The sequence below is a fragment of the Periplaneta americana genome, chromosome 8, assembly GCF_040183065.1.
Source record: "Periplaneta americana isolate PAMFEO1 chromosome 8, P.americana_PAMFEO1_priV1, whole genome shotgun sequence".
Lineage (NCBI taxonomy): Eukaryota > Metazoa > Arthropoda > Insecta > Blattodea > Blattidae > Periplaneta > Periplaneta americana.
The window spans coordinates 23,925,908-23,947,198 of NC_091124.1; the positions used below are offsets into that span (position 1 = coordinate 23,925,908).

At 37.1% G+C, this 21,291-nt stretch overlaps 2 protein-coding genes and 1 non-coding gene across 3 annotated transcripts in view; 1 reads left to right on the forward strand and 2 right to left on the reverse strand.

Moving 5' to 3' along the window:
* Window positions 1-14,602, reverse strand: part of LOC138704361 (catalase-like) — a 28,899-nt gene extending 14,297 nt beyond the window's left edge. The window contains exons 1-5 of the mRNA XM_069832198.1: window positions 14,492-14,602; window positions 10,584-10,755; window positions 7,665-7,803; window positions 3,643-3,793; window positions 2,764-2,943 (exon numbers count right to left, since the gene is read on the reverse strand). Of these exons, the coding sequence (XP_069688299.1) occupies window positions 2,764-2,943; window positions 3,643-3,793; window positions 7,665-7,803; window positions 10,584-10,755; window positions 14,492-14,602 (753 nt within the window). The remainder of the gene's footprint in view (window positions 1-2,763; window positions 2,944-3,642; window positions 3,794-7,664; window positions 7,804-10,583; window positions 10,756-14,491) is intronic.
* The window catches only part of LOC138704583 (uncharacterized), a 321,702-nt gene that overhangs the window by 251,505 nt on the left and 48,906 nt on the right, over window positions 1-21,291 (forward strand). The window lies entirely within an intron of this gene.
* On the reverse strand, window positions 15,045-15,116 carry TRNAY-GUA (transfer RNA tyrosine (anticodon GUA)). Its single transcript has one exon. It is a non-coding gene; the product is annotated as a tRNA-Tyr (tRNA).

Here is a 21,291-nt window from a genome sequence, read left to right on the forward strand (position 1 = left end):
CAAGATGACAGCTAATGTAGCCCCAGTACGCGCCATACCAGGCGATGCCATAGCGAGATTAAAACACTTGCACATGTCTTGGGATCCTGTCTTTTAGCGACGCTCTTCGCAACCACAGACAACACATCATCCGATCAAAACTTGCTAAAGCTTACAGAGTAGTGGATACACACCAGATGAAGAAGTCCACTGATGAGCTGTAAATAGCAGTGTACGTCGAATCGACATCATCGCCTTTAAACCTGGTAATATCAAAGGCTATGAGATCCAACTATCAGGTTTGAGTCTCTCAGAAACCAACCTGACAAGATGGATGCAGAAAACAAATCCATCTATGAGCCGACCATTCCTACTATAAAAATCCCTACCATCTTAGTTATATAGAAATTATTGGTCTGTTTGCTGGTGCAAGAGGAACCAACACCACTCATCTCTTTTCTTTCTGCAAACGCTTTAAAATATCAACTATTATCATTAAAGAAATACCTATTGAGTCATTGAAGCTATCAATTTTATTTGCATCCTACGACATCATCTTTATTCCACGTCCTGAGCTACCTTTCTAGTACCACTTTTTAAAACTTTTACCACGTTAAATTTTAGATTGAACACTATACAGGGTGTTTAAAAATACGGGGCATAATTTCAGGTATGTATTTCTCACATGTAGACAATCAAAATAGTTCATTACAACATGTGTCCGGAAATGCTTCATTTCCGAGTTATGGCTTTCACAACATTGAAATTCACCGGAACGTTTTTCTTTCCACAGGTCGTTGTCATTACAGAAGATGTTCAAAATGCCCACCTCCTGCTTGAATACAGACCTCACATCCATGTCTCATTGACCTGCGAGCACGATCCCAAACTCCAGGAGTATTGCGTATGTCCTCAGAACATGCCACAATTCGATTCCGAAGGGATTCCAAATCAGGCACCGGAGACGAATAAACCAATGATTTTAAATGGCCCCACAAGTAGAAATCGAGAGGGTTCAGATCAGGTGAGCGTGGAGACCAAAGAATTGGGCCACCTCTATCTATCCATCGATCAGGAAACCTTCGATCCAAGTACCGGCGGGCCGTAAGACTGAAGTGTGCAGGAGCGCCATCATGCAAGAAGTGAATGTGTTGACGATTGATCAGTGGAGTGTCTTCTAAAACATGAGGTATGGTGTTTTCCAGGAAGTTTGTGTACGCCTGCCCCGTAAGTCTGTTTACAGGTATAACTAATCGATCACCAATGATACCCGGCCCAGATGTTGAGGGAGAACCGCACCTGGTGATGAGATGGAACAGTTGCCCATACGCCCATACATGCTGATTGTGGAAATTTGTTATGCCATCTCGTGTGAACTGTGCTTCACCTGTAAATAATACTAAGGCAGGAAAGTTCGGATTTACACCACACTGCTGCAAGAACCACTGACAGAACCTAACTCGTGCAGGGTAATCTGCTGGTGACAGGGCTGTACACGTTGCAAATGATAAGGTTACAATTGATACTCTTTCAACAGTCTCCAGACAGTCGTATGAGGAACATTGACTTGCAACGCTACCTTTCGTGTGCTGATAGAAGGAGTCATGTTCACAGCCCCCAGAATCTCCTCCTGTACTTCTGGAGTTGTAGATCTTGGTCATCCCCTTCCCAAACCAGGAGAGTTAAATTTTCCATACTCGCACAGACGGTAATGGAGACGTACAAATGTCTTCCGATCTGGACATTGTTGCTGTGGGTACCTCTCCTGGTACAAACGACGAGCCAGCGCAGCATTGCCGTCCGCCTTACCGTACATGAAGTGTATCTCTGCCAGCTCTTGATTTGAATACATGTCGCACAGTCTAACGCCTACACAACACTGAATGTAACCTTCGCCTCGGAATGAACTGTCAGAGTGCCCTCTTAATGTGTCCTTTGACGGCAACGACCTGCGGAAAGAAAAACGTTCCGGTGAATTTCAATGTTGTGAAGGCCATAACTCGGAAATAAAGCATTTCCGGATACATGTTGTAATGAACTATTTTGATTGTCTATATGTGGGAAATACCTGAAATTATGCCCCGTATTTTTGAAACACCCTGTATTATAAAATTCCTGATTTCTTTTTATGTTTTATTCGATTTAAATCTTACTTCCATTACTTTTTGACATATGACAACCTCAAAAGTTGGAAAAGACAGAAATTAAATTAAAATAACTAAATTGTAATGGTTGTTACACTGCTTCATGCTTTGTCCAAAGTTTAGCAAATTTGTCTAGGGTTATTTGAAGAGATCAGAGCCATAGTGGGCCAAGCGCCATACATTAAAACCGTAGAAAACAGGAGTTCAAATTAAGTGAATACCATAATTTAATAAAACATGTAGCAAGTAATATAAAGTATGCATATTGAAACTAAATAATATGTCAATCTTCTATGGTATTCACTTAACTTTAACCTTTCCTTTCTCCTTTTTTAATAAATGGCGCTTTGCTCACTATGGCTCTGAACCCTTCATTTACCGCCAGATATAGAGGAGATTTGGACTGGGTTGACTGGTAAGGTCATCAGAACAGTTCATGTGTACGGCTCCTTTGTATTTTCTGTCATTTTGTCATTGTTCGAATTGCTTGATGGAAATAATTTCGTACTTTAATTTTTTTATCTCTCTCTAGCATGTGTTGAGCTATTCTGGATTTATATCCATCAGTAAGGCACTGTGTTCATCAGCAGCAATTGGGAGGGTCAAAACTACACTTATCTTGAGTATACAGAATAATTACCTCGAAAATAAATCTAGCATAAACTGCTTTGCCCTTAGCATTCACCAACTTGAATGTGTTCTGCGAGTAGCCCAGCATCCACCGCCAACCATCCGGAATTCCTCTGTGAGAGTACAAATACATTATAGCGTTTACAGTCTCGTGGTTCTTTGAAAAGAAATCCCATCTCATAGTCCAATCCTGAAAAAAAATCGAACTAAATAACCGAATCTAACAACAATAAAGTATTATACCTTCGTTAAAAATTAAATCTTCATTATCACTGAGGTTAGGTGCGACGGAAAAGGAGTACGATAAAAAATACAAGCTGGGTCAAAAGTCGCTTTCCCCAATATTCGCTCTTAGGTTACATATTTGTACACATATACAGATGTCATAACTTGAACAAACGAATAGCTGGAGTAATAAGTGTTGGGTTGACAACCATGTTCGTGCGTCAACTGTTTTTCTGATGTCATGCATTGTTATTGTTATTGTTTTGTTTTATTGTCTTGGGTTGCGTCTTCAAGCAATAACTACTAGTTTCTTTCAATGAATCGCAAATTAACACAGTACAATGTGACCTTACACCATGCGATTTTTCGCTATGGAGTATCCTGAAAAATTAATTATGATATTGCTCAGAAACCGCAGGTTCTGCATCAGTTGCGACATATAATCGAACAGTCATTCGTGAAAATCGATTCAAATAGTGAGTTATGTTCTGCCATATGTAAATCAGTGTCCAAACGTTGTGAGTTGTGTATCGAGAAACAGGGCCTCTATTTTAAAGAAAATCTGTAAAGAAATGTGTAATCAAATGTAAATTGAATGTAATTAAATGTAAGGAAGTGTTTGGGGAAAGCGAATTTTAACCCATGCTGTATGTCCCAGTCTCACCTCTACGTTTGAGGCTGGATTTCGTTCCATAGTGTGGATTAATGAAGAAAAGCGCATGGGGTCTCTGATGAAGAAAACTGGGGAATTGTACCCCACGACATCTTGAATTCCATCTTTTGTGTAAAGCTTCATTGCGAAACCCATAGGTACTCTGAAATAATAAAAATAATAATATAAAATCTAATTAGGCCTATTTTTCCATTATAAATCATAATTATAGCTACATATGTTGGCAGTTTTGCTGAATCTGGAGAAAGAGGAAAGTGATTTAGACTATTTGTTGTAGATAAGATAGTGAGTTCTCATTCCCTTCATAGGAATAAGTAAACTAACATTGTCTATAAAATATACTGTGTCCCAAAGTCATGGTGGGGTTTCAGAAGATTTTATTTTTTGAATGAATAGAGGTAGAAATGTAATATTAGTGCTAGATGAAAAAAAAAAAACTCTCGAAGTTTCTCATCAGTAAGTTTTAGGCACTGAAGGAAATACAATTAATTATACAAGAAAGATTTCCAAAGAAAACTACAATGTGTTTCGTGGCTGGCAAAATTTGAATCTGTGACTCGTGTACGACGTGGACTTCGCCTCGTATTTAACAAATCCTCTGAAACCCCACCATGACTTTGGACACAGTTTATTTACAAATTACAGTAAAACCTTGTTAATCCGTACCCTGATATCGGACTTCGCTTACTTCGGAAGGCAAAAAAACGAAGAGTTTGGAAAAATTAAAGAACCTTGTTTCAAGACTTACTTTTATGCACTGTAATTACAAAAATTACAGGTCCGCCGCGTACATCATCATACTTAAGGGTATCACGTATGTACTGCATTGTATGTATTTCTTTACATTTTACTGTAGTGTATAATGTATTTAGGCCTATGCCCTTTAAACACGAGGCGCATCCAGAAAGTAAGTTTCCCGATTTTTCCCCTTGAAAGTAAACATAATTAGCCGTGTCAATTGCGCATGCGTAACAGATCTATGACATATCAATCATATGTCAGCCGGACAGGTCCCGCCTGGTGTCAGTAGCGTGGCAGCAGTGGTCCGAAATGGAAGCTCTTATTCCTTCTCCCGCCGACTGCGAGGTTTGGTCTGTAATAAAGTTCTTTAATGCACAAAGCATTGCGCCAATTGAAATTCATCGGCAGCTCTGTCAGGTCTATGGGCCGAACATCATGAGTAAGCAGATGGTGCGTCGCTGGTGTAGGCAGTTTTCCGAAGGTCGTCAAAGTGTCCATGATGAAGAGCGCAGTTGGCGACCGTCCCTCATCAATGATGATCGTGTTGAGCTGGTGCGGCTGTGCATTATGGAGAACCGTCGCTTCACGATTACGGAGCTGAGCAGCCATTTTCCGCAGATATCGCGATCCTTGTTGCATGAGATTGTCACTAAGCACCTGCTGTTCATATAAGTGTGTGCCAGGTGGATGCCGAAAAACCTGACATCCGAACACAAAATGCAACGTTTAGGAGCAGCACTGACATTTCTGCAACGGTATCACGATGACGGCGACGAGTTCCTCGACAGGATCGTCACGGGCGATGAGACTTGGATTTCGCACTTCACCCCGGAAACCAAGCAGTAGTCAATGCATTGGCGGCATAGTGGATTTCCGGTCAGGACGAAATTCAAACAGACGCTGTCGGTACGGAAAGTGATGATGTGCACGGTGTTCTGGGACAGGAAGGGCATTCTGCTAATTGACTTTCTTCCAAGAGGTGAAACAGTGAACGCTGACCGTTACTGTGAAACACTGCGAAAATTCCGACGTGCCATTCAAAACAAGAGGCGTGGAATGCTTACTGCAGGTGTTGTGCTCCTCCATGACAATGCTCGTCCACATACGGCTCGGCGCACAACAGCTGTTTTGACGGAATTTGGCTGGGAGTTGTTTCATCATCCAACCTATAGTCCTGATCTTGTTCCCAGCGATTTTCACGTTTTCTTGCACCACAAGAAATTCCTGTCCTCCGGTGAGTGTTTTGGCAACGACGAAGAGCTGAAGACGTCTGTCACACTCTAGTTCCATTCACAGGCGGCAGAGTTCTACGGCAGAGGGATACAAAAGTTGATCCCACGATACGACAAGTGTCTCAATTCTGATGGTGGCTATGTTGAAAAATAGCTGAAACATTGCTGTACCTGTTGCCAATAAATGTTTTCCTGAAAGTGTGTGTTCTTTTTTTTTAAATAGGGAACTTACTTTCTGGATGCGCCTCGTAGGCTACACATAATAAACGTGTTTTGTTGCTATAAACGGAGTTTTAATGTACTTTCTGCTGTTCATTTAGGTTATTTCAGTTAATCTGTACTTTCGTTAAACAGGTCAACTTATCCCTCAATTAGTCCGGATTATCGAGGTTTTAGTGTATGTTACTTTTAAGAACCTTAATTAAATACAGGCAGTCAAATATTGATGTCTCGTGTATAAATTGTAACAGTAAACGAAGAAATAAATTTTTATGATTACTGTTCTTAGAGTCATTCGAAAAGAATCTATAGCCTACGAACAAAAATATATGAAATTATGTTGGAGGTCAGTTGTAATATAATTCCTGACTAAAAATTAATTTTCAGTTTCGACTTCACTAATGCAAAGTAAAATATGAAAATATCAAAAAGTTCGCTGCGAACAGACATGTCTGCATTCATGTGCGTTCACGAAAAGAAGACAAAACAAGACTTATAAACCAGGAAGACAATCGTCGGAGAGTAAAGTAAAGTGTGAACTACCCCACAAAGGAAAGGGCATTGCATTGACTCTTCACGGAACATCCCCCTGCTAATCGCTGGATAACTCATCGTAAAGGTCTAACAAGCAGCGAATGGGTGACGCTTTGAAGATGGCTGGCAGCGTAGCAGCAGTTCGTGCCGTACCTGGAAGGACCATGGATAACAACCACTGCCGTCATTGCGGCAGCGAGATAGAAACCCTCCCACACGTTCTCGGTTCTTGCCCGCATGGCGAGGCTTTGCGCAATACCAGACACCACAAAGTAAGAAGCGCCATTGCTCAAGCACTACGTAATACGGGTTTACTGTTTTCGTAGAGGTTCGAGGTCTATCAACCACCGGCAGTACTCGTAGGATAGATATGATCGCTTTCCAGGACCCTACAGTTCGTTTCGAGACTTGCAAGAGCCAACCGCAAGATGTCTATAACGAAAAACAATTGATCTATGAACCAACAAACCCGTATTATAAAGACGTAATAGGCTTGATGGTCGGAGCAAGAGGATCCATCCCGAAGCAGTTTCTTGATTTTTGCAAGGCTTTTCACTTGCCATCATCTATAATTACCAATGTTTCTTTACTTGCGTTGAAAGGTTCGATAGCATTGTTAAGAAATCACCTCAGATAAGACATTGCAGTGTAATTTACTTCTTTCTCTTTCTTGCATTGGTTTTAATATTCATAACAAATTATCCGTGTAATATGTACTATTCAAAATTTTGTTTTGTAAATGGTATACTTTGTCTTCTAGGCAATCCCTGTTTAGGGAAATTGTTTGATAATTTAATAATAAATAGAAGACTATGTCTTTCATATAGAAAATGTGACGTGGTTAAATACTAGTAGCTTCTTCATATGTGTTCGAAATTAACTTGTATAAAAAACTATTTTTAAATTGTGGTTTTGGATTGTGTCATTCTCACCCCTTCAATTTTTAAAATATTAAATTACAGCCCCCGATAAATAATGGAAGCTGAAGAGGTGAACTAACAAGAAAATTTTACTCCTAATAACGTACCGTCATTTCCCATAAGTATGGTTCTGGAACACATCTATGGTTCATTCAAATTTTGTACTCCATAACGTTCATCTATATTTTTGCTGTACTGTACTGTAGTTTGAAGTCAAGTCACTGCAGCTATCTACGAACGGTCTATGTTACTTCTACACTGTTCTTTGAATGGTTGTATCGTCTACCATAATCGTGTTCCAGGATCATAGTTATGGGAAATGACGGTACTGCCTTCCGAATACATTTATATTAACTGTGAGGTCCACCTGACTGTATCTGGAGCTCCTCTGTCCAAACGTCCACTGGAAAATCTCACAAGAATTTTCGTCTTCTTGCCCAACTCGAACATTTTGGCTCTACTGTATTGGGTGATATCTTTGGTTACTTCAAAGTATCCATATGCACCTAAAATATATAAAGGGACAATGAGAAATATTATAACGAACTTTGAAAATGTGTCTCTTGAATTTACTGTTGCTAATGCTGGTAATAATCTAAAATATAACAAATTTTAATATCTTATCTTGACTTGAAATGAATAGAGGCGACTTAGTAATTCGTGCGTTCTGAAAATGAGATTTAAATCCAAAATAGCCCATCTTGTACCACTTTCTCGGGAACTCGCATTTCATGTTTTTTTTAATTACAATTTTTTAATACTTTCATTTACGGAAAGAATACTTCTCAACACCAAAGCATTTGAAATGATCAATTTTAGTTGAAAATGGTGTATAGAACTTCAGTACACCTTAACATTTAAGTCAATAAAATTAATTACTGTTGCATAAAATTACAGAAGACTTATAATTGTGGAGGTTTCGAACAAAACCGCTCATTTCCGCCGAAAACAAAAATGGAGTTTTTACGGTTTTTTGTTTGTTTAAAGAGGCATGTTTCTGAATATGTTACTGTTTTCAATCTAACTCGGTCATTTCCATGAGAAACAATAAGGTAAAAATCGGTATTTTTTTATCAAAATCGGATAATTCCATATCATACTACTGTAACGCCAACATTTTCATTGTTTTTTTGTATCAAAAACGGACTTTTCAAACTCTTTGTATGTGTTCCAATCATCAATCCTTAAAAAATCGGCCATTTCCACTTACGTGTGCAAGAGTGATAATATGTTATTGCTAATTGAAATTATTGTGAAAGTGTTAGGCTATTGCTATATGCTTTTCTTTCATCGGGAGTGCCAAATAAAAGTCTTCTACAGGTATTATTAGCTTTGAAATAAAATTATTATTATTATTATTATTACTATTACTATTATTATTATTATTATTATTATTATTATTACTATTATTATTAGGAAAGTCCAAGATACCAGAGAGGGTTTGGAATTGAACGGGTTACATCAGCTGTTTATGCGGATCACGTGAATATGTTAGGAGAAAATCCACAAACGATTAGGGAAAACACGGAAATTTTACTGGAAGCAAGTAAAGAGATAGATTTGGAAGTAAATCCCGAAAAGACGAAGCATATGATTATATCTCGTGACCAGAATATTGTACGAAATGGAAATATAAAAATTGGAAATTTATCTTTTGAAGAGGTGGAGAAGTTCAAATATCTTGGAGCAACAGTAACAAATATAAATGATACTCGGGAGGAAATTAAACACAGAATAAATATGGAAAATGCCTGTTATTATTCGGTTGAGAAGCTTTTATCATCCAGTCTGCTGACAAAAAATCTGAAAGTTAGAATTTATAAAACAGTTATATTACCGGTTGTTCTTTATGGTCGTGAAACTTGGACTCTCACTTTGAGAGAGGAACATAGGTTACGGGTGTTTGAGAATAAGGTGCTTAGGAAAATATTTGGGGCTAAGAGGGATGAAGTTACAGGAGAATGGAGAAAGTTACAAAACACAGAACTGCACGGATTGTATTCTTCACCTGACATAGGCCTAATTAGGAACATTAAATCCGGACGTTTGAGATGGGCAGGGTATGTAGCACGTATGGGTGAATCCAGAAATGCATATAGAATGTTAGTTGGGAGGCCGGAGGGAAAAATACTTTTAGGGAAGCCGAGACGTAGATGGGAAGATAATATAAAAAAAAATGGATTTGAGGGAGATGGGATATGATGATAGACAATGGATTAATCTTGCTCAGGATATGGACCTATGCCGGGCTTATGTGAGGGCGGCAATGAACCTCCGGGTACCCTAAAAGCCAGTAAGCATTATTATTACTATTATTATTACTATTATTATTATTATTATTATTATTATTATTATTATTATTATTATTAAAATATTATATTCATTTTTCCAATATATACAGATCGAAAGTGAAGGATCTCTATGGAGATAAGCCATTGAATTAATATTTTTATTTTCATGCAATGTGCATTTACATAGTTAAGCTAAATGTATTTTTAGTTGAAATTATTGTAAAAATGTTATGGTACGAGTGATTGTGTAGTAAGCACCGGCGAGGTCGCCATCTAGGCATCAGAAAATTTTCAAAATTTAATTAAAATATCTGTGTATATTTGGTAATGTAAGCCTATGTGCTCTGGACATGTGCTGGAAGATTGCCTGGCCGATGCTTACTACATAATTACCGTGTAATGTTATATTCGTTACTTCATGATACAGTTGATGTAAGTCACGTCTATGCTTTACTGTTATAAAGGTCAAATAGCTTTTTTTGAACAAAAGTGAACATTTCCCTCACATTTCCAAACAAAATCGGACATTACCAAAATATTTTTGTCTCTAAAATGCACAGAAAATGACTGAAATCACTATTATTTACACCATTACAACAACGGACGTAACATGCACGACACAGACAATTGCCGTTCACTTTGGAGTAAAATGAATGTTCGATACAGTCTTTTCTACTCCCTGAAAAAAATACTGTTTGGAAATGACCGGTTTTGCTCGCAACTTCCACAATTACATTTACAATTTTAAAAAGATTATTTGTAAAACTTTCACTTGTAGGTGGATCCAAGATCCTCTCTATCAAGACGCGAACGATAGTCAGCAAGCCTGACGCACGACCGTTTTCCCTTATTCCGCTTTTTAATTAAATATTTCTCCTGTAGGAATCTCTCCTCGTGTTCGTCACTCACAATAATACAAAGAAACACAAGTTTTATTAGTTGGAATTTCATATTACACAAGAATGCTGAAATAATTATCTGTATAGCAATCATACCAGAGCCTCTCGCATGCACCACTCTGTCTGGAATGCGCTCCCTGTTGAAATGCGAGATTGTGTCGAAGTACACTGCATCCATCAGCATGGGACCACGAGGGCCAACTGTGAGGCTGTCCGTAACATCAGCAACAGCAGTTCCGTAACTTGTCTTGATATACTGGCTTCCAGTCTAGAAAAAGAAACATACAAATAGGAATAAAGTACCAGCAATTTATATCATTAATATTATTAGGGTTATAATAATAATAATAATAATAATAATAATAATAATAATAATAATAATAATAATAATAATAATAACAACAACAATAATAATGAGATATGAGAAGATTAACTCCATATGTAGATGAAATTATTGAGGATCATCAGTGTGGTTTTAGGCGTAACAGATCGACTATTGATCAGATTTTTTGTATTCGACAGATATTGCAGAAAAATGGGAGTATAAGGGTACAGTACATCAGTTAGTCATAGATTTCAAAAAGGCGTATGACTCTGTTAAGGGAGAAGTTTTATATAATATTCTTATTGAATTTGGTATTCCCAAGAAACTAGTTCGATTAATTAAAATGTGTCTTAGTGAAACTTACAACAGAGTCCGTATAGGCCAGTTTCTATCTGATGCTTTTCCAATTCACTGCGGGCTAAAGCAGGGAGATGCATTATCACTTTTACTTTTTAACTTCGCTCTAGAATATGCCATTAGGAAAGTTCAGTATAACACAGAGAGTTTGGAATTAAACGGGTTACATCAGCTTCTTGTCTATGCGGATGACGTGAATATGTTAGGAGACAATCCACAAACGATTAGGGAAAACGCGGAAATTCTAGTTGAAGCAAGTAAAGAGATAGGGTTGGAAGTAAATCCCGAAAAGACTAAGTATGTGATTATGTCTCGTGGCCAGAATATTGTGCGAAATGGAAATATAAAAATTGGAGATTTATCCTTCGAAGAGGTGGAAAATTCAAATATCTTGGAGCAACAGTAACAAATATAAATGACACTCGTGAGGAAATTAAACGCAGAATAAATATGGGAAATGCGTGTTATTATTCAGTTGAGAAGCTTTTGTCATTTAGTCTGCTGTCAAAAAATATGAAAGTTAGAATTTATAAAACAGTTATATTACCGGTTGTTCTGTGTGGCTGTGAAACTTGCACTCTCATTTTGAGAGAGGAACAGAGATTAAGGGTGTTTGAGAATAAGATTCTTAGGAAAATATTTGGGGCTAAGTTACAGGAGAATGGAGAAAGTTACACAACGCAGAACTGCACGCTTTGTATTCTTCACCTGACATAATTAGGAACATTAAATCCAGACGTTTGAGATGGGCAGGGCATGTAGTACGTATGGGCGAATCCAGAAATGCATATAGACTGTTAGTTGGGAGACCGGAGGGAAAAAGACCTTTAGGGAGGCCGAGACGTTGATGGGAAGGTAATATTAAAATGGATTTGAGGGGGGTGGGATATGATGATAGAGACTGGATTAATCTTGCTCAGGATAGGGATCAATGGCGGGCTCATGTGAGGGCGGCAATGAACCTCTGGGTTGCTTAAAAGCCAGTAAGTAAGTAATAACGAGATAATTTAAATATTTATCCTATAATAATAACCACTGAATATTGAGGAACTTGAAACAAATATTATTGTTAACGAGAATTGTTTGAAAAATATTTCTTTAGCCTATTCTTAAATCGGTTTGATGTCTGACAGTCCCTGACATTACTCGGTAGGAAATTCCAAAGTCGAGGATCAGCCACAGTGAAAGAAGATGAATATGAGGATGTTCGATAGGAGGAAATGGATCATATTGAGGACTGTTGTGATCGTGTGTCTAGATTTTGGTGGGTGGATAAATTTTGAAAACGAGACGCGAGATGGACTGGAGTGGACGAAACTTGTATGATAGACGACACGAACTTGATTATTTTTTTTTATTTATAAAATTTTATAAGAAAATGAGCTCACAATTGGAGAAAAATTACATGGTACCACAACAAGACTTATTTGAACTTAAATATCTGATATAAGTATAAAATAGTTACTAGTAATATTTTTCAAACCAGTTTTATCAGAGTATGAAAAAAAAAAAAACAAACAAAATCTGCAGTTACATCATTTGGTAACCATAACATTGTTATGGTCTCTCTGACATCTTTAATATTTTTCCTGCATGTAATGAACACTTATTTCTGAAAAGTAGACTACTCTCAGACATGTAGAGTTGTTTATTTTAATACAATTAATTTTTTATTTGTCCTATATAAAATATAGTTTAGTGATCTAATTTTTCTATTTTCAAAGAAATGGGCATTATTGTAGTCTACGTTTTGCATAAATGCATGTTAAATCAGTGTACAAAATTTCAGAATTCTATCTCTAATGGTTCTGCAGTTATGAAATAATATGTGTGAAAATTTTCAAATTTTAGAAAATTTAATACTAAGTAAAAAGTGAATTCTAAAAAATATTATTAGCAGAGACTTCAACTTTGGCAGAATGCCTTTTTAAATGTATTAAATCTATCTTAATTCTTTTTGTTTGGTGGTTTTTTGGTGGTTTTTATTTTTTTATTGCAAGCAAAAATTAAATACAATAACTTAAAATTTACGTGATGTTTTGTGACCTAATTTTCCTATTTTCAAAGAAATGGGGATTATTGTAGTCTATCTTTTGCATAAATGTATGTTAAGTCAGTGCACAAAATTTCAGAATTCTATCTCTAATGGTTGTGCAGTTATGAAATAATATGTGTGAAAATTTTCAAATTTTAGAAAATTTAATACTAAGTAAAAAATGAATTCTAAAAAATATTATTAGCAGAGACCGGAACTTTGGCAGAATTCCTTTTTGAATGTATTAAATCTATCTTCATTTTTTGTTTGGTGGTTTTTTTTGGTGGTTTTTATTTATTTTTATTTTTTATTGGAAGCAAAAATTAAATACAATAACAAATGAAGAGTCCACTGCAAGAATGATGGATGTCATTTGGAATACATTTTGCAGGAGAAACAATTGAAAGTTTGAAATGCTTAGCGCTCAAAGCTTAACTGTGATTTACCGATCATTACTGGACAATGACTATCAGTGTTAATACCATATAACTCTCTATGTACATTCTGTATGTCTTAAGCTATGCATTGACAGTCTTGGTTCATTTTCGACAAGAAAGTGACATCCATCATTCTTGCAGTGGACTCTTCAAATATTTTACAATATTATTGTAATACTCATATATGAACGTTCTTCAAAATTCATAAAATGATTACCAATCTCAGAGTAAAATAGCCTACATATTACAATTTATTGTATAAATACAATGTAACTGGGTCACACCCGAAAAAGCAAGATGCTTGATTACTAAATATTTCCTTTTGTAAGGTCACCAAGAGTGACATTATCTGCGAATTTTTCATATGTTTGGTTTACAAGATCAGTATTTTCATTAAAGTATGCTAATAGTTTTTCTCTCTATATTTTTGTGAAATTTGGGTTTTGTTCTACTCATAAACCAGCTCGCATTGTACAATGCGAGTCCAGGAGTAATGACTTAAATCACGACGCTACGACGCCGGACACTTTGGGTCTATGTATTTGAAAAATTACAAACAAAAATATTCATAGGAAAATTCCTACTTGCCACCGGCGTAACTCAGTAGGTTGAGGCGCTTGCCTGCCGATTCGGATTTGCACTCGGGCGTGGGTTCGATTCCCGCTAGGGCTGATTACCTGGTTGAGTTTTTTCCTAGGTTTTTACAAACCGTAAGGCAAATGTTAGGTAATTTGTGGTGAATTATCGATCTCATTTCGCCAAATACCATCTCGCTATCACCAAACTCATCGACGCTAATTGATACAGCGTCATTAAATAACGAAATAAAAAATTCCTGCTATCAACTTACGTGAGTTTTGCTGTAGTTTCTCAGTTGGTCACTGACTGGATCAGGTTCACACACGCCAATCACAGACGCAGTCAGAACTGCAAGAACCCAGCGCAACGTCCACGTGACCATTCTGAAGGGTATAATCGAAATAATGTTTATTGCATTGCCCTCCAGTTCCATATTTATGAGTTCCAAACGTGTATTATTTTATGTTCACTCCATACAAACAGTGCAGTATAAATTCTGTATTTGAGCTCCCCGTCGTAAATTTTGTGCACTGACGTTAATATTTTAACAAACTACATCACTTAAATTCGAACACATGTGCGGAACTGTACATAGGACCTTGAACAAAATGAAAAATGATACAAAACTGAAATTCTATAAGTTTATGGCCACTTCAGTGCTAACGTACGGCTGCGAGAACTAGACTCTCAACAGTAGGCCTACTCACAAATTGACTATTGAAATATCTGTGATGAGGTTCTTAAGGTAGTCATATACAGGGTGATTCAGACCACCCGTAACAGTAATTTATTTCGGAAACTAGTGCATTACAATGAAAGATTCTCTCCGGCGCCGGGATTTGAACCCGGGTTTTCAGCTCTACGTGCTGACGCTTTAACCACTAAGCCACACCGGATTCCACCCCGGCGTCGGAAGAATCGTCTCAATTTTAAGTTTCAACTCTTGGGTTCCCTCTAGTGGCCGCCCTCTGCACTACGTCATAGATATCTATGAACCTAGGACCGAAGTCCACATATGTGCTGAGGTGCACTCGTAATGAGTGACTAGTTGGCCTGGATCCGACGGAATAAGCGTCGTCTTAAATCACGAAGTGATTTACGCGTATCACATATATTATTATAATGTACCGAAGTACATATGATATTTCCATGCAGATAATCTACGTCATCATACGATGAAAGAGTAATGGAACGGAGAAAAATTCTCGAATCGTCTCAGTTTTAAGTTCCAACTCTTGGGTTCCCTCTAGTGGCCGCCCTCTGCACTACGTCATAGATATCTATGAACCTAGGACCGAAGTCCACATATGTGCTGAGGTGCACTCGTAATGAGTGACTAGTTGGCCGGGATCCGACGGAATAAGCGCCGTCTTAAATCACGAAGTGATTTACGCATATCATATATATTATTATACTGTACCGAAGTACATATGATATTTCCATGCAGATATTCTGCGTCATCATACGATGAAAGAGAATTTTTCTCCGTTCCATTACTCTTTCATCGTATGATGACGCAGAATATCTGCATGGAAATATCATATGTACTTCGGTACATTATAATAATATATATAGTGCATCACAATTTTCGAGAGAAAAATATGTATTACTAAAGCACATGTGAACTTTCACTTAAGCATGATTTCATCAATCAGTCTTAACAGGAAGTAGGGTCAGTGGCGTATTACTTTTCCTATGAAAGTTGTTTGTTTTGAAGAGCTCTATCAAATGGTACCCTATTTGATCCCGACTCTCATTTCAAATTACAAAGTAATACGCCACTGACCCTACTCCGTGTTAAGGCTGATTAATGAAATCAAGCTCAAGTGAAAGTTCACATGTGCTTTAGTTACAAATATTTTTGTCTCGAAAATTTTAATCCACTAGTTTCTGAAATAAATGACTTACGGTTGGTCTGAATCACCCATTATCTTTTTGTACGTTTTCTCATTGAAAGTGTAGGAATTAATAAAAACGTTTCCTATGAAAGTTGTTTGTTTTGAAGAGCTCTATCGAATGGTACCATATTTGACCACGACTCCCATTTGAAATTTCAGAGTAATACGCTATTGACCCTACTTCCTGTTAAGACTGATTGATGAAATCATGCTCAAGTGAAAGTTCACATGTGCTTTAGTGATAAATATTTTTGTCTCGAAAATTTTAATGCACTAGTTTCCGAAATAAATGACTATTACGGGTGAATCACCCTGTATAGGTTATATACAAGGTGTATATTGCATGCATTTTCTTTCATATATCAATATACAGTAATGTTTTGAATTTAATTGAATATACGGGAGGGGGGGCACTATGGTCCAGCACTGCGATCTGTTAAGATTTATTGCGCGCTAACCCTTAAGCTCGGCACATTCCCAAACCCACACCGGCTGACTACACTAAGGTTCGCTGCGTATCCAGCAGTCGAGCAGTCAACCCCCCCCCCACTCATCCCTAGGCCAGCCCCCTCCGTGCGTCGCCACCCGGCGATCGGAGAATGCTATGGAATGATGATGAAATGGAGAAATTGTGACAGAATGATGTAAATGGCTAATATGGGGGAAAACGTGAGAACCCCGAGAAAAACCCCAACTGTGACCTTGTCCACCACAAGTGTCACTATGGATTTTTCAATGTAAAATCCCAGATCTGACCGGGACTCGAACCCGGGCCGTCTGCGTGACAGGTCAGAGGTCTGACCACTCAACCACCGCAGGGGTTACAGTAATATTAAGTTTTGCTTAGTTTTATATCGTCCAAACTAACATAATTTCAGTCTCATTCTGTACAAAGTTTGTTGCTATTTACATTATAGTGCTAAGGAATGTCTGTACACCACATTATTCAAGCAAATTGCATGAAACTGGCATTAAGTCTATCTACAACATATATTGAAAGTTTCCTAGCACTTTATTTAAATGTATAAAGAATAAAGAGCTCAAATGCAAATTACTTTTCCACTTCTTTCAATTTTCACATGAGAAACATTCTTTAGCAGATCACTAAAATTACATTTTTATGGACTTCCTCAATGCTAGAGACCATGCATGTATTTTTCCATTAATTTGAAACAGAAGTCATGAAAATATATTTATTCTTTCAAAAATTACTCAATTTTAAAGGAATGAAAGATTAGACAAATTGACGGTAAATTGCATGCAAAGATGTCAGTACCTTTTTACTTGCACGACTACTAGTATGTATGTATGTATGTATGTATGTATGTATGTATGTATGTATGTATGTATGTATGTATGTATGTATGTATGTATGTATGTATGTATGTATGTATGTATGTATGTATGTACACTGCAAGTGGGCAAGCACCCGGTGGCAGTGGCATACACAATATAAACAATACAAAATAAAAGCAATACAATTATACAATACACAATGCAATTATATACACAATACAATAAGAATACACTATACAATTTAACACAATAATTACAATTAATAATAAAACATAAATAAAATACCTAATTTTACAATACAACCTACATATGTATAGGCCGTACATAAGTTTCAATAGTCTTTCACTTTACCCTCATCTCACTCACTGTAGTGGCAATATGACGCATTTCACTGAAACTTTAGGACACTCATTGACACTTTAGGACACTCACTGACACTTTAGGACACTCATTGACACTTTAGGACACTCACTGGCACTTTAGGACACTCACTGGCACTTTAGGACACTCACTGGCACTTTAGGACACTCACTGGCACTTTAGGACACTCACTGACACTTTAGGACACTCATTGACACTTTAGGACACTCACTGACACTTTAGGACACTCACTGACACTTTAAAATTAGCAAAACAGGTTTCACACTGCGATGCATGTACCTGCCCCTTCAACATCCAGGCATGCCACACCATCGTTTATTTATCCTAGGCCCACCCCATCTTAATACACACGCAGACAACACAACAAGAACGAATCTCCAACACAACTAACAATCACACTCCCAAGGAGTAAAATATATTTGGGGCTAAGAGGGATGAAGTTACAGGAGAATGGAGGAAGTTATACAACGCAGAACTGCATGCATTGTATTCTTCACCTGACATAATTAGGAACATTAAATCCAGACGTTTGAGATGGACAGGGCATGTAGCGCATATAGAGTGTTAGTTGGGAGGCCGGAGAGAATAAGACCTTTTTGGAGGCCGAGACGTAGATGGGAGGATAATATTAAAATGGATTTGAGGGAGATGGGATATAATGGTAGAGACTGGATTAATCTTAGTCAGGATAGGGACCGATGGCGGTCTTATGTGAGGACGGCAATGAACCTCCGGTTTCCTTAAAAATCGTAAGTAAGTAAGTAAGTAAGTAAGTGAGTAAGTAAGTAAGTAAGAACTTTCAAGGTGTGTTTTTTGACATTCTTAAAGACTTCCCTGACAATAATCTAATCTCCAACAATAAATATATTTTCTGTTGTCATATTTTCTTGAAAGTAAACCTATTAATAATTTTATGACTTTCATATCTGCACAAATTTTCTAGCAATGTGTAGTAATTTACGTTCGGTAGGTATGACGTGTACTCATATCTGAGGAATGTGGTATTGTTATTTGTGCTTACGTAATAACGCAGCTCTTAAATTTCTAATAGCGAGAATTTTTTTAAACTCTTAAGTTTTAGTATTGTGTTTAAATATAAATTAAATTATCTAACTATTAAATAAATTGTCGTGCATACATTTCCCGCTATACATAATACCACCCTCAATTTATTCCTAAATATTGGATTTATTTTTCCTGAAGCCAATGAATTCCATTGCATCATTTTATATTCTAAGGTCTCTATGTTTTAAGATTTAAATTTATTATTAAATAGATGGTACATACTGCTAGACTGGATTTACTGAAATTCCCAAAAACGAGCAATGCAAAGAATGATGATGATTGTCTTCGAATCTTACGCTTAACTGGGGAGGTGGGAAATCGTAGCTGTATGGTGGAATTAGGAATTGGAGTGTCCATATGAAAGGTGTCTTTGATGAAATTTAAAACATTTCTTAGTTTTAATGTTCTAAAAAAAAAAGAAAACCTATTCAAATTTCGTGCTCTTCTTTCTAGTTCAACACATCATAGAAACAACAAATGCATACCATTCGAGTTCCTAGCAATGTCTCTGTCCGCACATCTCAACAGTTTCCAGACAGTATTACACAAACAACGCATGAAAGTTAACTTTCATTACACTTTCTCCTCTTACTGTATATTGTTTATAAAGCGGATAATTGAAATTTGCTTAACGAAGTGGATTGATTATATAATTATCCAATAAATCTGGTATATTCACATTTTAACGTTTTTTAAAATTAAACAAACGAATAAATATACACGTGTTCATAATGTGTGCATACGTTTCATCTGTAATGCTCGTAAATTTGACCATATAACGCCTTCCCTCCAGTTACTTTTATAGATGTTTCTGAAGGAACGAAGAGCAATCGTCATGCAGGATGCAGCGAAGTAGAAACCCTTGGGCATGTTTTGGGTTATTGCCCTAAAGGAGAACTACTAAGGAACAATCGCCACCATAAAGTGAGAAGCTCCATCGCAAACACTCTTCGGAAGGCAAAGTGGGAGGTTTACGAAGAAGTGCACTGCTTGGCTGAGAATGGGTCAACGAGAAGAGCAGACATTATAGCCATCGATCACCGGAATCAAAGAAGCCTCATTCTTGACCCCACTGTCCGTTTTGAGAAGGATGATCAACACGCCAATAACGTTAACGATAAAAGAAGTCTATTTACAACCCATGCATTCCTCACTTCAGTGAGAGATACAGAATGAATATTAATGCATGAGAAGTGAAAGGACTTCTTTTTGGCGCTAGGGGAACTTAATTTAAGTTAACCAAATCCATTCTCCTTTCTCTTAAATTTTCTAATGAGAACATTAACAAAATTTGTCTAATGGTATTGAGAGATTCATTATCCATTTTACACAATCACAATGTATAATACTATGCAATTTTTTTTTACTTCATTTCATTACTCTTCAAAGTATTTTCATCTCATGTTTCTCCGAAATCAAATTGTACTTATTTTCAAATTTATCATTGTTCCGTATTCTCTCCGCAATCATATTGTATTTTTCATTTAACCTCTGCTTTGTATTCTGGATCCTAGTGGTCAGCCGCAGATTTCGGCCAGATGTCCCAAATTGTGGAATTTGTGTGTTCAGTGTCGATTCATGCATATTTCTACTCCGAATTATCTGTTATCGCGCTTTCAATTTCTTACAACTCTTTGAAACCAGCATCAAGGACTTCTTTCCAGCCCTCGTCACAGGATGTTTTTATACTCATCCTCCTACACTGTAGAAATACCTCGCCTCTGGAATTCGTTACCTAATGACGTCAAAGACTGCCAGACTTCATCACAATTCAAAATTGAAAAAGGAAATTTTATCTTATTTCATGGTTTTTAGGTATTACTATCCTTTTGTGTTTTTTACCCTAGATTAAAAATAGCAATTTCCTTGTTTATGTTCGGAAATTAATTAGGATATAATTAATTAAGATACTTAGTCACTCATTTAAAATTTGTGTGACTGTAACCTATTTATATTCTTGTGTAGCTTTAATTTGTTTATAGCGCGATTCTTTTATTTCTGTTATTGTATTTCTATTTCTGGTGTTGTGGAAGAGAAGGCTTGATGGTCAACTTACTTACTTACAAATGGCTTTTAAGGAACTCGAAGGTTCATTGCCGCCCTCACATAAGCCCGCCATCGGTCTCTATCCTGTGCAAGATTAATCCAGTCTCCATCATCATATCCCATCTCCCTCAAATCCATTTTATATTATCCTCCCATCTACATCTCGGCCTCCCCAAAGGTCTTTTACCTTCCGGCCTCCCAACTAACTCTCTATATGCCTTTCTGGATTCGCCTATATGTGCTACATACCCTGCCCATCTCAAACGTCTGGATTTAATGTTCCTAATTATGTCAGGTGGTCGGCCCCAGTAGCGCAGTTGGTATAGCGCTGACCTTCTGCGGGTTCGATTCCGGCCCAGGTCGATAGCATTTAAGTGTGTTTAAA